The following is a 15,701-nucleotide window of genomic DNA, read 5'->3' as shown; positions in this document are numbered from 1 at the left end:
TCCTTATTAGGGATCCAGCCTGGGTCCTGTGCTCACTCTGTTGGGTTGTAAGAGGTCCCCTCCCTGCAGAGGAGGGGAGGCCTGGGGGAGGGAGCTAGTGCCCCACTTTGCCCCCCTCTCCAAGGAGTCCAGGGGGCAGGTCCCTTGGCACCTGGAGTGGGGTGGGGGAGACTCCAGGTACAAGTCTTCACCCTCATGATCTACATGTCCAGCCTGTTGCCCAGGGTGAGGTGTGACCCAGGTCTCCTGGTACATCTGACATCACTGCCCAGGGACAGGCCCACCAGGGTCTCTGGCTGGTCTTACTGGAACCCGACACCGTCATCATGTTCTCCCCTGCCCCTTTCTACTGGAACATGTGACAACCTACCCTTGAGTGTGAAATACTTTCCCCTTAAAATAACTTTATTTAAGTACAAAGAGTGAATTAAAGAAAAATAGAAGTAGCTGTACTTGGCCACCCCAAAGCTGCACGGGGGCTCCCCAGGCTATGCCCCCTGCCCTCCCGCCAGGGGCTGTCTCTGGGGCCAGGGCCCCTGCAGGGGGGGCGGGGAGGAGGTCTGCTGGAGGCTGGAAACTGTCAGCAGGTCTGGCTTCAGTCACTGTGGTGGCCACGCCGCCGCCTCTTACAGCTGGGTGAGGAGGAGCTGGAGTCCGAGTCGCGCCTGCGACGCCCGGGCCTGGGGAGACCGCAGAAACCAAAACCCGGTGGGTGGGTGTGAGGCTGCCCTGCCCACCCCACCTGCCAGGCTGCCCCAGAGCAGAGGCACACCTACCCAGCAGGAGCTGGGGGCAGTGGGGAAGTCCCCCTGCTCCTGTGTGCCTTCTCTTTCTTCTTCTCTTTCTTGTGCTTCTTCTTTTTCTTCTTTTTTTTCTCTTTTCTGCTTTTCCTGTGGCCCTCGGGGCTGCAGGGAGGGGCAGGGCACACAGTGCTGGGCGGTGAGAGGGTCGCACCGGGTACCGACCACCCTCCTACCGCTAAGTAGCTGCAGGTACAGGCAGCTCGAGGGACAGCCCCTTGCGGCAAATGCCACTTGGCCCCCACCCCACGACGTATGCCCCAATAGGTGACAACTCCCACACCCCCTATGCAGGGCACCAGCAGAGCGCAGGGGCTCGCCCTTCCACCTGAGCGCCTCCCTCCAGAGACCCCAGCAGGCAATGGGGACCCAGGCCCCTGAGGGAAGAAGGGACAGGAGCTGGGAAGGGCACTGACCCAAAGGCGCCACTAAGAGAACCAGGAGTTATGTGCAGCCCCACCCTCTCCCTGGGAGCTGGGGGGCGGCCCTTACCCTGGCTCCGCCTTCTCGTCCTCAGACCTAGGCTTCTTCCTGGAGGAGGCCGGAGAGGACGCCAGCCGGCCACTGTCCACGCGATGGTGCTGCGGTGGGAGGCCACTTTGGTGGGGGGGGAGGGGGGGTGCGTGGGAGGCGCCCCGGGATGCCAACGGGGAGGACCAGCTCCGGTTTCCCGGACCGGGGAACGGGAGTGCCCCACGAGCAGAGACGGCCAGCCCCTGACCCTGAACCGCGGGATCCCCGGGTGTTATGGGCACTTACCGTGAACACGGAGAGCCCCAGCTTGGCAGCCTCCTTGTCTTCTCGGGACAACGCCACTCGGCCTGCGGAGCCACTGCGGGAACGCGGGTGATAAGCCCCCCTGGTGAGAACGCCCCGGCCTCCCCAATCAGGTCGCACTTCCATTTGGGCAACTTGGGCAGAGTCCACCCCCCTCGCAACACACCTGGAGCTCCCCAGGCCCAGCAGCCGGTCCACTCCCTTCTCCTCGTGGTCCCCTCCTTCCCGCTTACACACCTCGACAAAGTCCTGCGCGGAGGGCCAGAGGGTGCTTGCGGCAGGAACCTCGCGGCCCTGCCCCGCCTCGCCCCCGCCCCCCAGGAGGATCCCCTCACCTCCTTGCTCAGGCCGGTGGGCTGCTTCCGCACGTTCTTGTAACCTCTGCGGGGGCGGCGCGCGCGAGCTTCAGGGAGCGGCCGGCCTCGCCTGGACCCCTGCTCCTCCGTCCCCGCCGCGCCCCCCCACCCGGAGCTCCCCCAACCCCGCGGGGTTCACTCACAGCGCCGCCATGAGCGCCTCCTGCTCTGCCTGCCTCACGGCCGCCAGCTCCTCCTCCCGGCTCAGTCCCGCGCCGTCCGCCCGACCCTTGGCGTACCAGGTGAGGTCGCGGCCCTTCTGCCAGCGGCCCACGGGGGCCATCAGCGAGTTGCCTGTGGAAATGCAGCGCCGAGGGCTCGGCCCGCGGGGTCTGCGCGGCACCGTCGCTCCCCGCACCCGCGGCCCGTGCAGCTCCCGCGCTCCCAGCGCCCCCTCGTCCTCCGCACCCCCCAGCCCCGGGCCTGGCACCGCGCTGACCCAGGTAGTTCTCTCTCTGCTTGTCGGTCTTCACGTCCTCCCAGCTGAACTGGTCCTGCCCGCCGCGCACACCGCCCCGGCTGGAGCCGAACATGGTTCCCGGCCGTCCGAAGCCCCGGCCTCGCCGCCCCGGGCGGCGCCGCCGCCGCCGGCGCCAGCTCCCGCGTCGCGTGCCTGAACGTCACACCCGCGCTGGCCCCGCAGCGCCACGCGCGCATGCGCACTGCTTCCCCTCCCGCGCCAATGTTTGGCGCGCTTGCGCACGGCTCACGGCTCCACTTCCCCTGGCGTTCGTTCAGCGCGCCTGCGCCGCGCCCTGGGGAAGGAGCGGTCCAAGGCGCTGGGCCTGGTCCTGAGCGTACCGCTGGCACAACAGCTGTTGTTAGGAGCCACATTGGGCGGCTGACGCCGGGGTCCAGGGCTGCGCTGGGAGAGGGGCGGCCCCTGGGAACCCCCGACCGGCGCCCCCGGAGATCGGGGGGGGGGGGTGTCTCCAAGCGCGCGCCTAAGCTCCTAGCGGTCCAGGCTCGCCTCTTGGATCAGCAGTCCCGGAAGGGGGCGGCTCGAAGCGGCTCGGATCCGGAGGAAGCTCCCTAGGCACCCCTGCGGCGTCGTGTACTGCTGCTAAGTCGTCTTGGAGTCTGGGCTTCCCCACGTGTGGCCCAGAGAGCCGACGCCTCCCCTGGGCCGGGGGTTGCCCCGTGGGGGCTCCAGCGCGGGAGCGCAGAGCGCCGGTCTGAGACCGCAGGCTCCTCTGGGGAGCGCATGGGCCACGGGGGCCGCCTGTGGTTGGCCAGGCAGGGTCAGCCACCAGGGTCTGGACACTGGAAGCCGTCAGCACAAAGTTTGAAGTCCCCAAATGGGTCTGGAAGGGGGGGGGGGGGGTGGTACTTGCGGAGGTCGGGAGTTGGGGGTCCGTGTATAGGAAGTCCCTGGGTCCTCGAAGGTTGTAGCGCAGATGGAGTTCTCTGCTTGACCAGACTGCTCAGGTCTCCAGAGCTCTCCAGCCAGGCCTTGGGCCTCCGGTCCGGCTTGCCCAGACCCCTGCCCTCAGTACCAGCAGGATCCCATGACCCCTGGTCAGCTTGCCCAGGCCCGCCTCCCCCGCCCAGTATCTCAGCAGGATCCCATGCAGATGTGGGGCTGCTGCCAAGCCTGCCTTCAGCAATGATCCCATTAGGTGGCATCTGCCAGAACGCTCCCTACCTGGGTGATTCCTCTTAGTAATTTCTCATCACCAACACCCACCCTTGCCTTTTGGCTACAAATCTCCTGCATCCATCATTGTGACCCCACTTCAGGTAAAGTGCCTTGCCATCTTCAGAAACGTCCTGGCTACCTTGGGATCAGACAACGCCATTGGGCATCTCACAAGCAGGAAGCTGGAGGGCAGGCACAGGTGCAGGGGCGGTGCATGTCCCTGTAAACCTGTTCAGGGCCAATGTGGTCAGTGGACCAGTGGGGACTCAGGAGTCCAAAGGTGGGTGCTTAGCCCTACATCCCTCTCTGGGAGCCACAATGAGACGCCAGCGCCCCTCTCCAGTCATGCCGGGAACACCTTCCCCACCATCTGTCAGGCAGCGCCCCACAGTCAACACCCAAGGGCAGCCCGAGGCTGGGGCTGGGCCAGCTGCACTTGGAAAGGTTAGGACTTGAGCCTCCAGTCTTGCAAAAGCCTGACCTAGGTGACACCCACCACAAGAGGGAAAAGTAGCAGTCAACCACAGAAGGCTGGTCTGTTGTAGCTGCACCGGGCGGGGCTGCAAGCAGAGTCCACAACAGGGCCGACGGCACCTCCTGTTGGCATTGGGTATGGCAGAGAGTGCCTCAGTGCTGGGCAGGGTGGGCTAGCCACCAGCAGGGATCCCAGACACCCTGCTCCTTCCACCCACTTCCACCACTGTGGCTGCCACACTCCCACCAGGAGAGCCTGTGGTGCCCTGCTGGAAGGCAGTGCAGGGGGGGAGGGGGCTCCAGGCCCGGAGGGCTGGCTCTGCAGTTCTCACCCGACCCTGTTGCCACAGAGACCCCCAAGCCAGACACGCACACACCAGAAGGATAGGCAAGGCAGAGGCGGCTTTGTGAACACACTATGTTTAAAGGCTCACCCTCCCCACCCACGGTGTCCCCAACCCGGCCAGCTTCCAGGCACAGTCACTTTTTGGTCCAAAACTGCTTGTACCGCTCCACATCAAAGTCGTCGCCCAGCTCTGGCTCCTGCTGCTTTTGCTCTGTGAGCTGGGCCATGCGTTTCCGGAACCGGGCCCTCCTCTCCTCTGGGGACAGGGCGTCCAGATCCACAGGCATCTGTGGGGAGGGGCTCGGTCAGAGGGCCCAGAGCCTTGTCCCTGTCTCTCCTTCACCTTGTCCTCCACTGTGTGGTTCAGGTTTTCACATTTCGCTAGGTTTGTCTGCCTTCAAAGCTCTCAGTTGTTTTCCCAACACTGATGCTGGTCAGACACGCAGCTCAGAGCTGCTCTCTGGTCCTGACGCGTGGAGCTAAGTCCACTCTCCCTCCTCCCTCTCCTCATGGCCCCCGTCTCCCCTCACCCATTAGGCTGCCATGGGTGCTGAGGCCACAGCTCCTGCAGGAGCAGCTGCTATGGCCAAGCCTGCCAGGACCCACACCCCAGGGAGTACAGGGGAGGGAGGCCCACCTCAAGCATTCGCCGTGGCTCCCGATAGCGGATGTGGATGGTGGAGCCATCCTGCTTGACCAGGAGCACGGGGTAGAGGCGCGCATAGGCTTGCCGGCGCACTCGCGTGAGTGAGGCCCTGTTGCTGTCAGCGATCTGGGAGGACAGGTGCAGGTGGCGACACGCAGGGGCAGCCCCCATCAGCACGTGCTGCCGCAGTAGGCTATAGACACAGACGCGCATGTGCGCGGGTCAGTGGCTGGTGCGGGGACTGGAGTACCCGCAGGGCCCAGCTGTCCAGCTCCCGAGGGTGCACACAGTGACTTGCACCAGAACAGGGCATGGTCATAGCAGCTGGGCAAGATCACGAGGCTTTCAGAGGTGTGAAGGCAGAGATTGGCAGCACAGACCCCAGTGGGCTTCAGGCACCATCCCTGGTGAGGCCTGGCTGTACAGTTCAGGCACTGGACGCCAGCATCGGGCAGGAACCAGACTTCCAGGGGAACAGAGACCTAGTGCTGTGGCCCAGACCTTTGTGTCTCCCCCGGATTCTGACACTGAAGCCCCGACTCCCATGATGTGCTGTTGGAAGTGGGGCCTCTCAGAGGTGGTTAGGGTGAGAGGAGGTCACAAGGGCCCTCACAGTGGGACCGGTGCCCCTATAAGGTAAGAGACCGGAACACTGCTGTGAGGACTTGGAACCAGGAAGACAGGCCTCCACAGAACCCTGAGCTCAGACTTCCAGCTTCCCCACTCCCAGCCCCCGTGGCCTGCTGCTGGGGCAGCACAAGTGGACCGAGATACCCAGAGCCCACCTGGCTTCTGAGTGCGGCAGATACTCGGCCTCCCTCCGTACAGCAGGGCGTGTGCTCTCGAGTGACAGGACAAGGGAAGCCCCAGTCACCCCACTCTGCTGGGCCGCACGACCCCCAAGGTCTACTCCAGTCTACCCTTCCTGCAAACTCGGCTCTAGCCCGGGTCTGAGGATGAGGACACCTGACCGACAGCAGAGTTTGAGAACTCCCTGAAATGTCTTGTATGCCAGAGGTGGCCCTGTCTGCCCAGTGTTCTTTCACACGCCCATGGCAGGCAGGCATCCCAATAGCTCCCCACCTGACTTTGCCAAGGCTCTCGCTGCGTGAGCAGCCCCATCCAGCCCACACCTCCCACCTGGTCCCCACATTGGCTCTCACGGAGACCCCGTCCTCTGCAGGTGGGGGTGTCTTTCAGCTCTCAGGCCTGCCCCTTCCACAAGGCAGGCTGACCGCGTGTCCTGCAACCTCACAGCCTGGCACAGTGCCACCTGCCTTGTGTGGAGCTCCTACCACACCCAGCTTTCCCAGCAAGCCCTCAGGCCGAGGGTACATCTCCTCCCCAAGACTGCTGTTCTCAGGGCAAGAACCACACTGCATCTGCCATTAAGTCACTGGGCACTCAGTACGGCAACAGAAAGCCAGTCCCTGCCATCAGTCATGCAGATGGTGGACAGGACACAGTCACCTCGGAGGACCCTGGGTTGGTGGACTGGGGAGGCTTCCAGAAGGGCTGGAAGGGATGTTGGGTGTTCCCTCACGGTAACAGCGTTTCTAACATGAACTTTCTTGAGAACGCTGCACTGGAGTCCCTTACCTAGCTTCACGCTACCCGCAGCTTCCGGTGCCCCATCCCTCTCCCTAGATGCCACAGAACCGACTAGGACCCTGCTCTCCTTTAGCTCTGTGGCAACACTGTGATCACACCATACTTCTCATCAGGGGGAGGACACGACATCAGGGGAAGGGCAGATGAGGACACAGTTCCAGTGGGAGCAGTGGGAAGGACCCAGAGTCAGGCTGGGCTGTGTGATCTGAATAAGAAAGTCACCACCACCACCATGTGTTTGCTGCTAAGTGCTCACAAGTCGCTTGTGTTCTGCCCTCGACACCTACCATATCATCTGTATGTACTTGTACATACTCTTCAGATAAACACGCTGGCTAGGCGGCCCCATGACAGCAGTCCCTAGGGGCCTGGAAGTCCCTGCTTACCCAAGCAGACTGCCCATGGTGGCCATTCTTCCCGGGGGGCCCCTGTGGTACATGGAGGCTCAGGATCAGCCACTGGCCTGGTGTGCAACCTGCTGGACAAGAAGAAAAAACACTGATTGACTAGTTATTTATGTGTTAGGTTTTTATTTCAGAGAGAGATAGGGAAAAGGAGCAGAGAGAGAGAACCTTAAACAGAGAGAGAATAGACACAGAGCTCAAACCCACAACCCTAGAATCATGACTTGAGCTGAAATCAAGACTCAGATGGTCAACTGACTGAGCCACCCAGGCGCCCCTTGAGAGTTTTTTAAAAGACAAGGTTTCCCACCTAACCATCAAATCCCAGCCAGGAAGAAACTACAGACCTAAGGACGTCTACAACAGGGAAGTTATCACCGGGTTTCTGCCAGTCCCTCCCAGTAAACCGTCAGGCTCTCAGCCCTGACTTACCATTAGCATCATCCGTGGGGGTGGGGGTGGGGGGTGGGGTTCCTGAACTCCGGATGCCCAGGTCCTACCTCCCAAGCCTGAGTCCGTAAGTCTACGGCAGGGCCCAGACTCTCGGCAGTGGGTTACAGACGCAGGGAAGCCATTCTGAGGATGCACCTTGGGGGTTTCCCTGGTTCCCAAGGTCACCTACTTCTCACGACACCCCGCGATGTCGGGATTATAAAAGGAGAGCCGAGACCTGGAACTACTGTCCCTGAACCCTGACCCCCAGGAAACCGTCGGTGCAGAGATCCGTGCACGACAAGCCAGGAATTTGACAGCCCAACCCCTGCCTGGGATGTCGGACACTCAGATCCCTGGCACAGAGACCTCCCGGCCGAGATGCGCAGCTCTGCTGTGGGGTCCCCTACCTGATGGGCAAGGGTATCTGCAGGCCTCCCACCGCCTCAGGAAGCCACTTCGCGGGAAAACGAACTATCCAAGTGGATGCCCCCCCATGCTCTGTCGCCCTCGAGGGCCGGCGGCGGGGCTCGGACCCTCCCTCGGGGAAAGTCCTTCCCACCCCACGACGCCCGCGCCTTTCCGGCACCACCCTTCCCTGCTCACCGTAGCAACCTCGACTCCCAGCGTCCGGGCTTCCGCCGGCCACTGGGGAACGAAGGTGACCGCAGGTACAGCGCACACACTCTGGGCTAACCCAACGCGCCGTCCTGCGCAGGCGTCACGTCTCGCGGCGCTGACGACACGTACGAAGGGCGGGGCGAGGCCGGCGCCGTACTACTACGTACTGACACGGCCCGGCGATGCTCAGTGACGTCACCTCCGCGGGCGCAGCGGGCCGGCTCGGCGCCGTGACGTAGGTCGCTGCGGACGGAGGCGGGCCGGCGTGGCGCTGACGTAGCCCCGCAGGCGGGCGGTGGAGGCGGCCCCTCATGCTGCGACGCCCGCTGGCCGGGCTGGCGGCGGCCGCCTTGGGCCGGGTCCCCTCGGACGGTGAGCAGCGGGCGGGCGAACGTCGGGGCGCGCGCAGGCCGCGGGCCTGGATCGGGGGCCGTTCGCGGTCAGCCCTCCCGTCGCACTGGTGACGCCGCTGTCGCGGAGACTCGGGGGTTGAGCACGCCGGGTCGTGCCCTGCGGCCCCTGCGGGCCGCCCCAGGGCTGGCCGGCCGCGGTCCCCGCGAGCAGAGCAGGGCAGTGTGCTTGTCCATGAATGTAGCTCGGCCCCTGTCACGGGCCGCCCTTCTCGCGTACACGCGCGCGTTTCCGCGCAGCGCAGGTGCTTCTGGCAGCTGCTGCTCTTGTGTAGAGGAATTAAAAGCTGGTTCCCTGTGTTAGTTCTCAAAATGTAGGAGGGGATTCTCCTGGCTCGTGAAGCTCCAGACAGCTTGTAAATCCCCCGCGGCCTGAGGACCTCACGCTGGATGCCGTTGTGGACCCTGCTGCATGCGGAGGGGCAGAGAGGGGGAGCAGCCTGACACCCCTCCCCAAGGTGGGCCGCACAGCACAGCCGGAGACTATGGGAGAAGAGGGTTCTGAAGGCCCGTCTGTGGCCGCCACGCAAAGCCCCCACAGTCTTCCCTGGGCTCAAGAAGGGAAACTCTCCTGGTAGTCTGGCTCTTTGTGCTTCAGCTCCCTTCTCCGAGGGCAAACCCAGGGGGGTCCTGGACAGATGGAGCTGGCCCCTCGGAGGTCTCCCGCACCTCCCCCCGCCCCCCGGGATTGCTGCGGGTTCCTGGCCTGCCCCCAGGGTCCAGCGCCCCGAGGCTGTGCGGAGCAGGGAGTTGGTGGCAAACCTTTGTGGCTTATGGGCGTCCTAGGTGGAGCTCAGCTTCCGTCAGTACCCGACGCTTTAGTCTGGGCTGCTAGAAACTGCGCGTGTGGTGTGATTAGACGCTACTTTGGGAACAGGAGAGGGAGTGAGCCTAGGTCATTGGGGGTGCTGGTTTGGGGAGGAGCAGGGAGGCAAGCCACGTCACTGTTCCACGGGAAGGAGGGGCAGCTGGGAGCTGAGGTGTTAGTGGCCAGTGTGGGGTAGGGCCCACAGGGTAGGGCCCATGGGGCGGGGAGGACACAGGCCAAGATGTAGCTGTGTGAGTCCCCTACAAGGCTCCTGGGCAGCACACCTCCCAAGCGCGGACTTGTGGACACTCTTCTGTCAGTCTTACATATCCTGGACCATGGGCTGGTCGTGAGGGACCCCGGGGGTGGGGGTGGGGGGGACCCTGGCCTTCATCCCCAGGAGGGGCCTGGGATGCATGTGCTTTCCTATCTCACCACCCATGGCTGAGTGTGCCCCGTGCTGCCCCCTTGTGGGAACCTCCCACGTCAGCTGCACACAGCAGGCCCGCTCACAGCCCAGGTGGGGCTCTCTTCAGTCCTGGGAACACACTGTATGGGTGCTTCATCTTTGGCTGGAGCCAGTGGGGCAGCAGTTAAGAGGTATCAGGTTCTGGCAGTTCTGAGGGTTAAGACTCTCCATAGGTTTCTTTTTTGGCCACGCCCATTTTCCTTTTTTTTTTTTTTTTTTTTTTTTAAAGAAGTGAACAGTTGGGTTCTGCTTTTTGCTGAGTGTTGTGTTGCCAAGAAAGAAGATCCAGACGATGGAAAGAGGAGCAGGAAGGAAGGGGGCGTCCTGATAACGATTAGGAGTGCAAGGACAAGACCCCAGTCTCTAGGAGAAGGATGGTCCCTCCCCTTGGAGGGCCTGGGCTCCTTCCTGCTCTCTAGTTCTTATGCCCCAGGCCCTGGCCAGGTGCCAGAGTCCTGCACAGTGTCAGACAGCCCAGCTTCCTCTCAAGGAGGGACTGGTCCTACCCCACTGGGGACAGGAAGTGGGGAAGAAGACATCAGCCACTTTGTGGGTATCCTGAGAGCTATGCGGTTTCTCAGGGCCTCTTGGCTTGGTTGTACCCCACACACAGCCCTGCCCATGCAGCCTTTTGGGGGACAGGTATGACCAGCCCTTTTGGTCCAGATCCACTTGGGCGACCTCCTTCACAAGAGGACACACTTGAGTGTAGCTGGGCCCTTGGGGCCTCCAGTCCCATCCCAGCTGGGTGTGCTCCTGTCAAAGGTGGCTTCTGTCAGGACTGTGCCACCATGGCCACTGGACATGGGGGCCAGGTAGTGGCCTGTGTTGGGGTGAGGGAGCTCAGCTCTGTGGGCCCCACGTCAGGAAGGACTTAGTGCTCTTGGCTGGCCAGACCCCACCCCTGCAGCATGGCCATGGCTGGCCGGACGGTGTTCCCACCCCACACTGTCAGGGTTTTAGCCCTTGAGGGAGGGCAACAGGGAGGTCTGGAGCCTGGGCTTGAGGTTCAGGTGGGGCCCAGGAGGATGCCCCTGCCGGGGGAGGCTGGCAGGGCATGGCATTGCTTCAGAGCCAGGCAGGCCGCTCTTGCCTTCAGCCCACCCTGAGTGTGCACCTGCTGCCCATGGCATGGCGGCCAGTTCGGGCCGACGGGGAGGAGGCCTGGAGGGTGGGGCTCTGGGACACACACGCCTGGGACAGGGTGGAGGGTGGGGGTGGTGAGTAAGACCGTGTGGCACTTCCATGTGTGCGGTCTGGCCCTCACTGAAGACGTGTCTCTCCTGGTGCGTTTGCAGTCCTGGGATGTTGGAGCTGCAGGGCTGGCACCACCGGGGAGTTTACCGCTGGGGGCTGCAGGGTGCTTGCAGGTGTGTGGGGGAGGGGGCATCCTGGGGCAGAGGCACCTGCCTCATGAGGTCCGTGGTGGAGAATCCCTAGAGGGAGCACTCCAGGATGGGTCCACAGGTTCCTCATACATGTGCTGCTGTGAACAGGATCTGGGCATTCTCCTGCTCAGCTCCCTGACCACCACCCTGTGTCCCCTCTGGGCTGCCCTGCCCAGAGGAACTCGTGTTCCCAAGGCACCAACACACCACAGGCTCCCAGGAAGACCTAGGTGGAGGGCCAGGGCCAGGTGTGGGACGGACAGACCCCTCCCTCCACTCCCATCCCCAGACACACCCAGGGCTGTCCTGCCAAGGAGAGGGCAGCTGCAGTGGGCCTGGGCCTGTGGGCAGGAAGGCAGGACCACCAGAGTTCACTTGGGGGTCTAGTGGGATCCTTGCTGGGAAGGACACCTGGAAGAGGCGTCACCTGAAGGCGATGCTCATCAGCGTGTTGACGGCTTCTTCCAGGTCCCTGCCTGTTGTGTCTCCAGCAGAGGGTCCCTTTCCCCCCCATCCTCCTCAGGGCTTGTCCATAAGGTGAGGTGGTCTCAGAATAGCGGTGCTTTAGCCAGATTACTGTGTTGGCCTACATCGAGGATTAGGAGATCGGGGCCCGCCCAGGGACCTGCAGACAGGCCGCCCTGGCTGGAATACAGGGCAGCCAAGGGGAGTCTGCCAGCCACCTTGGGGGCCCCCAGATGGAGCCCTGCAGGGGCTGGCAGAAGAGGGAGCTGCACCAGCCCAGCACAAGTCCCCCTGGGTGCCCCTGTGCACCAGGGGTACCCCAGCCCCCAAGTCTGCACCTGGCCCTGCTCACGTGTCCTGAGCATGAGGTGTCTGGGTGGGTGAGTTGAGGAGTGGCCTTTTCCTGTGCTCAGTGGGCGGGGCTGGCTGCTTTGGGAGGGATTTAGTGCTCAGAGAGTGGGGAGCGAGCAGGGATTACCATCCCCTGCTGGCTCTTCTGGAACCGCCCCTGCTGGCTCTTCTGGAACCGCCCCAGGCTGGTCCCTGAGTCTGCATCCCACCAGGAGGTGGGTCCTGCTGGGCATGCTGGGGGTGGTCGGGTGGGCGCAGAGCTGGGCGGCTGTCATCTGGAGCTACCCCCCCCCCCCCCCCCCCCGCTCCCTGTCTTGAGCCAAGTGCTAGGGGTGGTCCACCTGCCCAAGCATCGGAGGGGTGAGGAAGCTGTGGTCTCTTGGGTTCCCACATCCCACTGGAAGCTTCCAGAACAGGGCTCAGGTGCTGCTTACTGACCGAGGCTGTCTTGGGTGTGGTGCCTGGAGACACAGGGATGGGGACCCTCCCAGGCTCCAAAGTCCAGGACTACATGGCCAGGGAACTCACACATCTGTGGCTGATGTGTGATGTGTGTGACACCAGCTAGCCCCGGGTGAGGCACAGCTAGGTTGGCGCTGGGTTCCAAGTCCAGCTCCGTCCCAGTCCCTGGCTGACTTCACACAGGGTAGCGGGGGCACCAGCCACCCCGCCCACTTCCAGTTCTGGGTACATCCCTCAGGCCTCGCTGATCCCCTCTCCCTCACCCACAGGAATGTCAGGACCAAGGCCTGTCGTCCTGAGTGGACCATCAGGGGCGGGGAAGAGCACCCTGCTGAAGAGACTCCTGCAGGAACATGGCAGCATCTTCGGCTTCAGCGTGTCCCGTGAGGCTTGGGTTGCAGGGGCAGGGGGCAGGAGGGTTTCAGGGATGCTGGGGGTAGGACCAGGCCGCCTGCTGACCCACCCGTGGGGGAGCCCCACACTGCACCCCCTGACCTGGGGCCCCCACACCCACCTGTGTGGGAGCCCCACACCACCCAGAGCCCCACACTGTACCCCCTGACCTGGGGCCCCCACACCCACTCGTGGACTGAGCCAGGCCCTGCAGAGAAGGCCATGCATGGGTGTAGGGGCACCAGGTTCCCAGATTGGTCATAGGTGTTTGTTCCTAGACACTACGAGGGATCCACGGCCTGGAGAAGAGAATGGGAAAGGTGAGCTCACCCCTCGGCGTCTGTCTCATCTGAGAGATGGACCCCCGCACAGGGTGGGCAGGCAGCATGCTGGCACCCAGGAAGAGACGGGGTGGGGGCCCCAATCTCTGCATAAGGTCCCTGAAGGCACCAGTCTTGACACACATGCCACTCCACACATGGTCCTCTGATTGATGTAGACATCACAGTTGTGTACCATCAGGGTCCCTCTGATACTGCAGGTATCTTCTGTGTCTTAGTAGGATCATGGGAGTCCCCTGAACCTCCCCTGTCCAGGCCGGTAGTGTCCAGGATCCCCTGTCCAGGTTGGCAGTGTCCAGGCCCCCCTGCCCAGGCCGGCAGTGTCTAGGCCCCCCTGCCCAGGCTGGCAGTGTCCAGGCCCCCATGCCCAGGCTGGCAGTGTCCAGGCCCCCCTGCTCAGGTCGGCAGTGTCCAGGGCCCCCCCTGCCCAGGCCGGCAGTGTCCAGGCCCCCCTTCCCGAGGCTGGCAGTGTCCAGGCCCCCCTTCTGAGGCCAGCAGTGTCCAGGCTCCCTCTAGCCTTCCTTTGGAAGCCAGTGGTTTCCAGGCTCTCCTCGGTGTCATGTGTGTGTTCTGCTCAGCGCCTAGAACAGCCCCTCCGCGTGGGGCGGATGGGTGCACCGGAGATGCTGGTTCTGGCCATACTTGGTGCCCAAGCCCCTGGTGGTCTGGCCATGGGCAAGGCTCAGATAGCCCCTCCTTGCAGATTACTATTTTGTGACCAGGGAGATGATGCAGCGGGACATTGCGGCTGGTGACTTCATTGAGCACGCGGAGTTCTCGGGGAACCTGTACGGGACCAGGTGGGCCACACTTGGCACCTCCACACCCTCCCAGGGGCTCTGCCTTCAGCTGGACAGGACCTCTAAGGGTCGTTTGGGCAGTTGGGAGTCAGGTCCCCAGCCCAGCCAGGGGTTGAGCTCTGCAGGCCCCTCCTCCCAGCCACCTCTGTCCACCTGGCCAAGCCATGGTGAGGTCCGCGGGCCCCTCTAGGGACTGGCGCTCAATGAGGACTCCAGCAATCTGGGTCTTCTAGGACCACAGGCTGTACTCAGCTTGCTCTCCCAGCAGTGGGCTGGCATGGGGGTGCCCCCCAGTCCCCAGTACTTCTCTGCCAGCTCTTCCCACCCGGCTGAGAGGCCTACGTCAGCCTATGTGCACATCCTGTTCGTGAGCCGCTGGCAAGGGTGAGCCAGAGACCCTATGAGACCCATCTTGCTCCATCCTAGGCTCTAGGTACAGCTGGACAGGACAGTGGGGCTGTGTTGGGTGGGTGCCTGGTGCCCTGGGGCTGTGCAGTGAGCCCTCCTGCCGCTTCCCACAGCCACCTTCAGCCCAGCAGAGGGCCCAGCACACGTGTACTTCCAGAAAGGTGGAGGAGGTGCAGGGGTCCTGCTAGGTTTCTGCACTCATGTCCGGCCAGGCCCATGCCCTGCTGAGGCTCCTTGAGGCCATGAGGGGCTGCTGAGCCCCAGAAGCCCCACTGAGCGTTTGCCGCCCCTCTGTCCTCCCCACTCTGTCTTCCAGCAAAGCAGCGGTGCGGGCCGTGCAGGCCATGAACCGCATCTGCGTGCTGGACGTGGACCTGCAAGGCGTGCGTAACATCAAGAAGACCGATCTGCGGCCCATCTACATCTTTGTGCAGCCGCCCTCGCTGGACGTCCTGGTGGGGGGTGGGCCTGGGCTGGGGTGGGGGGGGGCGGGGCTGGGGGCAGGGCCTGCCCAGACACCCTGACCCTCCCCTGTGCCTCAGGAGCAGCGGCTGCGGCAGCGGAACACAGAGACTGAGGAGAGCCTGGCTAAGCGGCTGGCTGCTGCTCGTGTTGACATGGAGAGCTGTGAGTGTGGGCACTGGCCACCTGCCATCCCCCCAGGCTCCTCACCCACCAGGGAGACCCCCAGGATCCCTGGTCACCAGAGATGACCCTGCCCTCCCTCTTCCCCCCTCCCCAGGCAAGGAGCAGGGCCTGTTTGACCTGATCATCATCAATGACAACCTGGACAAGGCCTATCAGGCCCTGGAGGAGGCACTGTCCGAGGTGGGCTCTGCAGGGTCAGGACTTCTCTGTAGCGTATGCAGGGAGAGGGGCTGGGACAGACGATGTGGCCTATCCCCTGGGCCCTCCTGATGCCCTTCTCTCCCTGTGGCAGGAAATCAAGAAGGCCCAAAGGACCAGCCACTCCTGAGAGGGACTGCCAGTTGTGTCCTCCCCGATGGGGACTCCGCTCACATCAGCCAGCACCTCCTCCCCCCAGACCGCTGTGTCTGGGGGACCCTGGCCTCCCCTTTCCCCCTCTTATGGGAGCCAGGCCCATGTCCTAATAAAAACTGCTGTGTAACCGTGTCCCTGAGCCTGTGGGTTGCCATCTTCAAGCCAGGGTGTTGGGGACTGGGCCATGCTGTCCATCACAGACGCCGACTCCTGGCCGCCCCCTCCGTGCGGGAGGCTAGCGGTTCAGTTCTTTCTGGTGTCTGCTGCTCTGAGCAGCCCACCCCCAGCTTCCCTGTGC

General features: G+C 63.3%; 3 protein-coding genes across 9 annotated transcripts; 1 reads left to right on the top strand and 2 right to left on the bottom strand.

Moving 5' to 3' along the window:
* Positions 1-384: 384 nt before the first annotated feature.
* Positions 385-2,616, bottom strand: CA1H1orf35 (chromosome A1 C1orf35 homolog). Its single transcript, XM_045483627.1, has 8 exons — positions 2,373-2,616; positions 2,077-2,227; positions 1,913-1,958; positions 1,744-1,826; positions 1,560-1,632; positions 1,293-1,381; positions 777-905; positions 385-680 (listed from the first exon to the last, which is right to left on the bottom strand). Exons 1-8 carry the CDS (start codon positions 2,464-2,466, stop codon positions 596-598), a joined length of 750 nt encoding a protein of 249 aa, XP_045339583.1. The 5' UTR covers positions 2,467-2,616; the 3' UTR covers positions 385-595.
* Positions 2,617-4,447: 1,831 nt separating this feature from the next.
* On the bottom strand, positions 4,448-8,240 carry MRPL55 (mitochondrial ribosomal protein L55). Of its 4 annotated transcripts, none has more exons than XM_045483714.1 (4): positions 8,092-8,240; positions 6,937-7,127; positions 5,030-5,231; positions 4,448-4,679 (listed from the first exon to the last, which is right to left on the bottom strand). In XM_045483714.1, the coding sequence occupies exons 2-4, from the start codon at positions 6,996-6,998 to the stop codon at positions 4,527-4,529; spliced, it is 417 nt and encodes a 138-aa protein (XP_045339670.1). In that variant the 5' UTR covers positions 6,999-7,127; positions 8,092-8,240; the 3' UTR covers positions 4,448-4,526. The 4 variants fall into 4 exon arrangements, with proteins under 4 accessions (XP_045339670.1, XP_045339692.1, XP_045339681.1 ...); XM_045483736.1 differs by having other exon boundaries at positions 7,036-7,127; positions 8,092-8,237; XM_045483725.1 differs by having other exon boundaries at positions 7,036-7,124; positions 8,092-8,222.
* Positions 8,241-8,320: 80 nt separating this feature from the next.
* GUK1 (guanylate kinase 1) lies at positions 8,321-15,535 on the top strand. Of its 4 annotated transcripts, XM_045483648.1 has the most exons (9): positions 8,367-8,478; positions 8,821-8,974; positions 12,729-12,842; positions 13,131-13,172; positions 13,897-13,993; positions 14,718-14,856; positions 14,944-15,028; positions 15,144-15,229; positions 15,342-15,535. In XM_045483648.1, exons 2-9 carry the CDS (start codon positions 8,929-8,931, stop codon positions 15,375-15,377), a joined length of 645 nt encoding a protein of 214 aa, XP_045339604.1. In that variant the 5' UTR covers positions 8,367-8,478; positions 8,821-8,928; the 3' UTR covers positions 15,378-15,535. The 4 variants fall into 4 exon arrangements, with proteins under 4 accessions (XP_045339597.1, XP_045339604.1, XP_045339613.1 ...); XM_045483641.1 differs by lacking the exon at positions 8,821-8,974 and having other exon boundaries at positions 8,321-8,478; XM_045483657.1 differs by lacking the exons at positions 8,367-8,478; positions 8,821-8,974 and adding an exon at positions 8,993-9,139.
* Positions 15,536-15,701: the final 166 nt, after the last annotated feature.

The sequence above is a fragment of the Leopardus geoffroyi genome, chromosome A1 (assembly GCF_018350155.1).
Source record: "Leopardus geoffroyi isolate Oge1 chromosome A1, O.geoffroyi_Oge1_pat1.0, whole genome shotgun sequence".
NCBI lineage: Eukaryota > Metazoa > Chordata > Mammalia > Carnivora > Felidae > Leopardus > Leopardus geoffroyi.
This window is presented reverse-complemented; position numbering and strand designations above follow the sequence as displayed.

Bases quoted from the DNA above. Each gene is read 5' to 3' on its own strand.
- GUK1 (XM_045483641.1), top strand. From the start codon at position 8,418: ATGCTGCGACGCCCGCTGGCCGGGCTGGCGGCGGCCGCCTTGGGCCGG. The intron at 13,994-14,717 runs GTGGGCCACACT...TCTGTCTTCCAG, and splicing joins GGGAACCTGTACGGGACCAG to CAAAGCAGCGGTGCGGGCCG. The intron at 15,029-15,143 runs GTGAGTGTGGGC...CCCCCTCCCCAG, and splicing joins TCGTGTTGACATGGAGAGCT to GCAAGGAGCAGGGCCTGTTT.
- CA1H1orf35 (XM_045483627.1), bottom strand. From the start codon at position 2,466: ATGTTCGGCTCCAGCCGGGGCGGTGTGCGCGGCGGGCAGGACCAGTTC. The intron at 1,959-2,076 runs GTGAGTGAACCC...CCGCCCCCGCAG, and splicing joins GAGGCGCTCATGGCGGCGCT to AGGTTACAAGAACGTGCGGA. The intron at 906-1,292 runs GTAAGGGCCGCC...CCCTCCCTGCAG, and splicing joins GACGAGAAGGCGGAGCCAGG to CCCCGAGGGCCACAGGAAAA.
- MRPL55 (XM_045483714.1), bottom strand. From the start codon at position 6,998: ATGGGGCCGCCTAGCCAGCGTGTTTATCTGAAGAGTATGTACAAGTAC. The intron at 5,232-6,936 runs GTAGGTGTCGAG...CTGTGTCTATAG, and splicing joins AAGTACATACAGATGATATG to CCTACTGCGGCAGCACGTGC. The intron at 4,680-5,029 runs GTGGGCCTCCCT...CCCTCCCCACAG, and splicing joins AGCCACGGCGAATGCTTGAG to ATGCCTGTGGATCTGGACGC.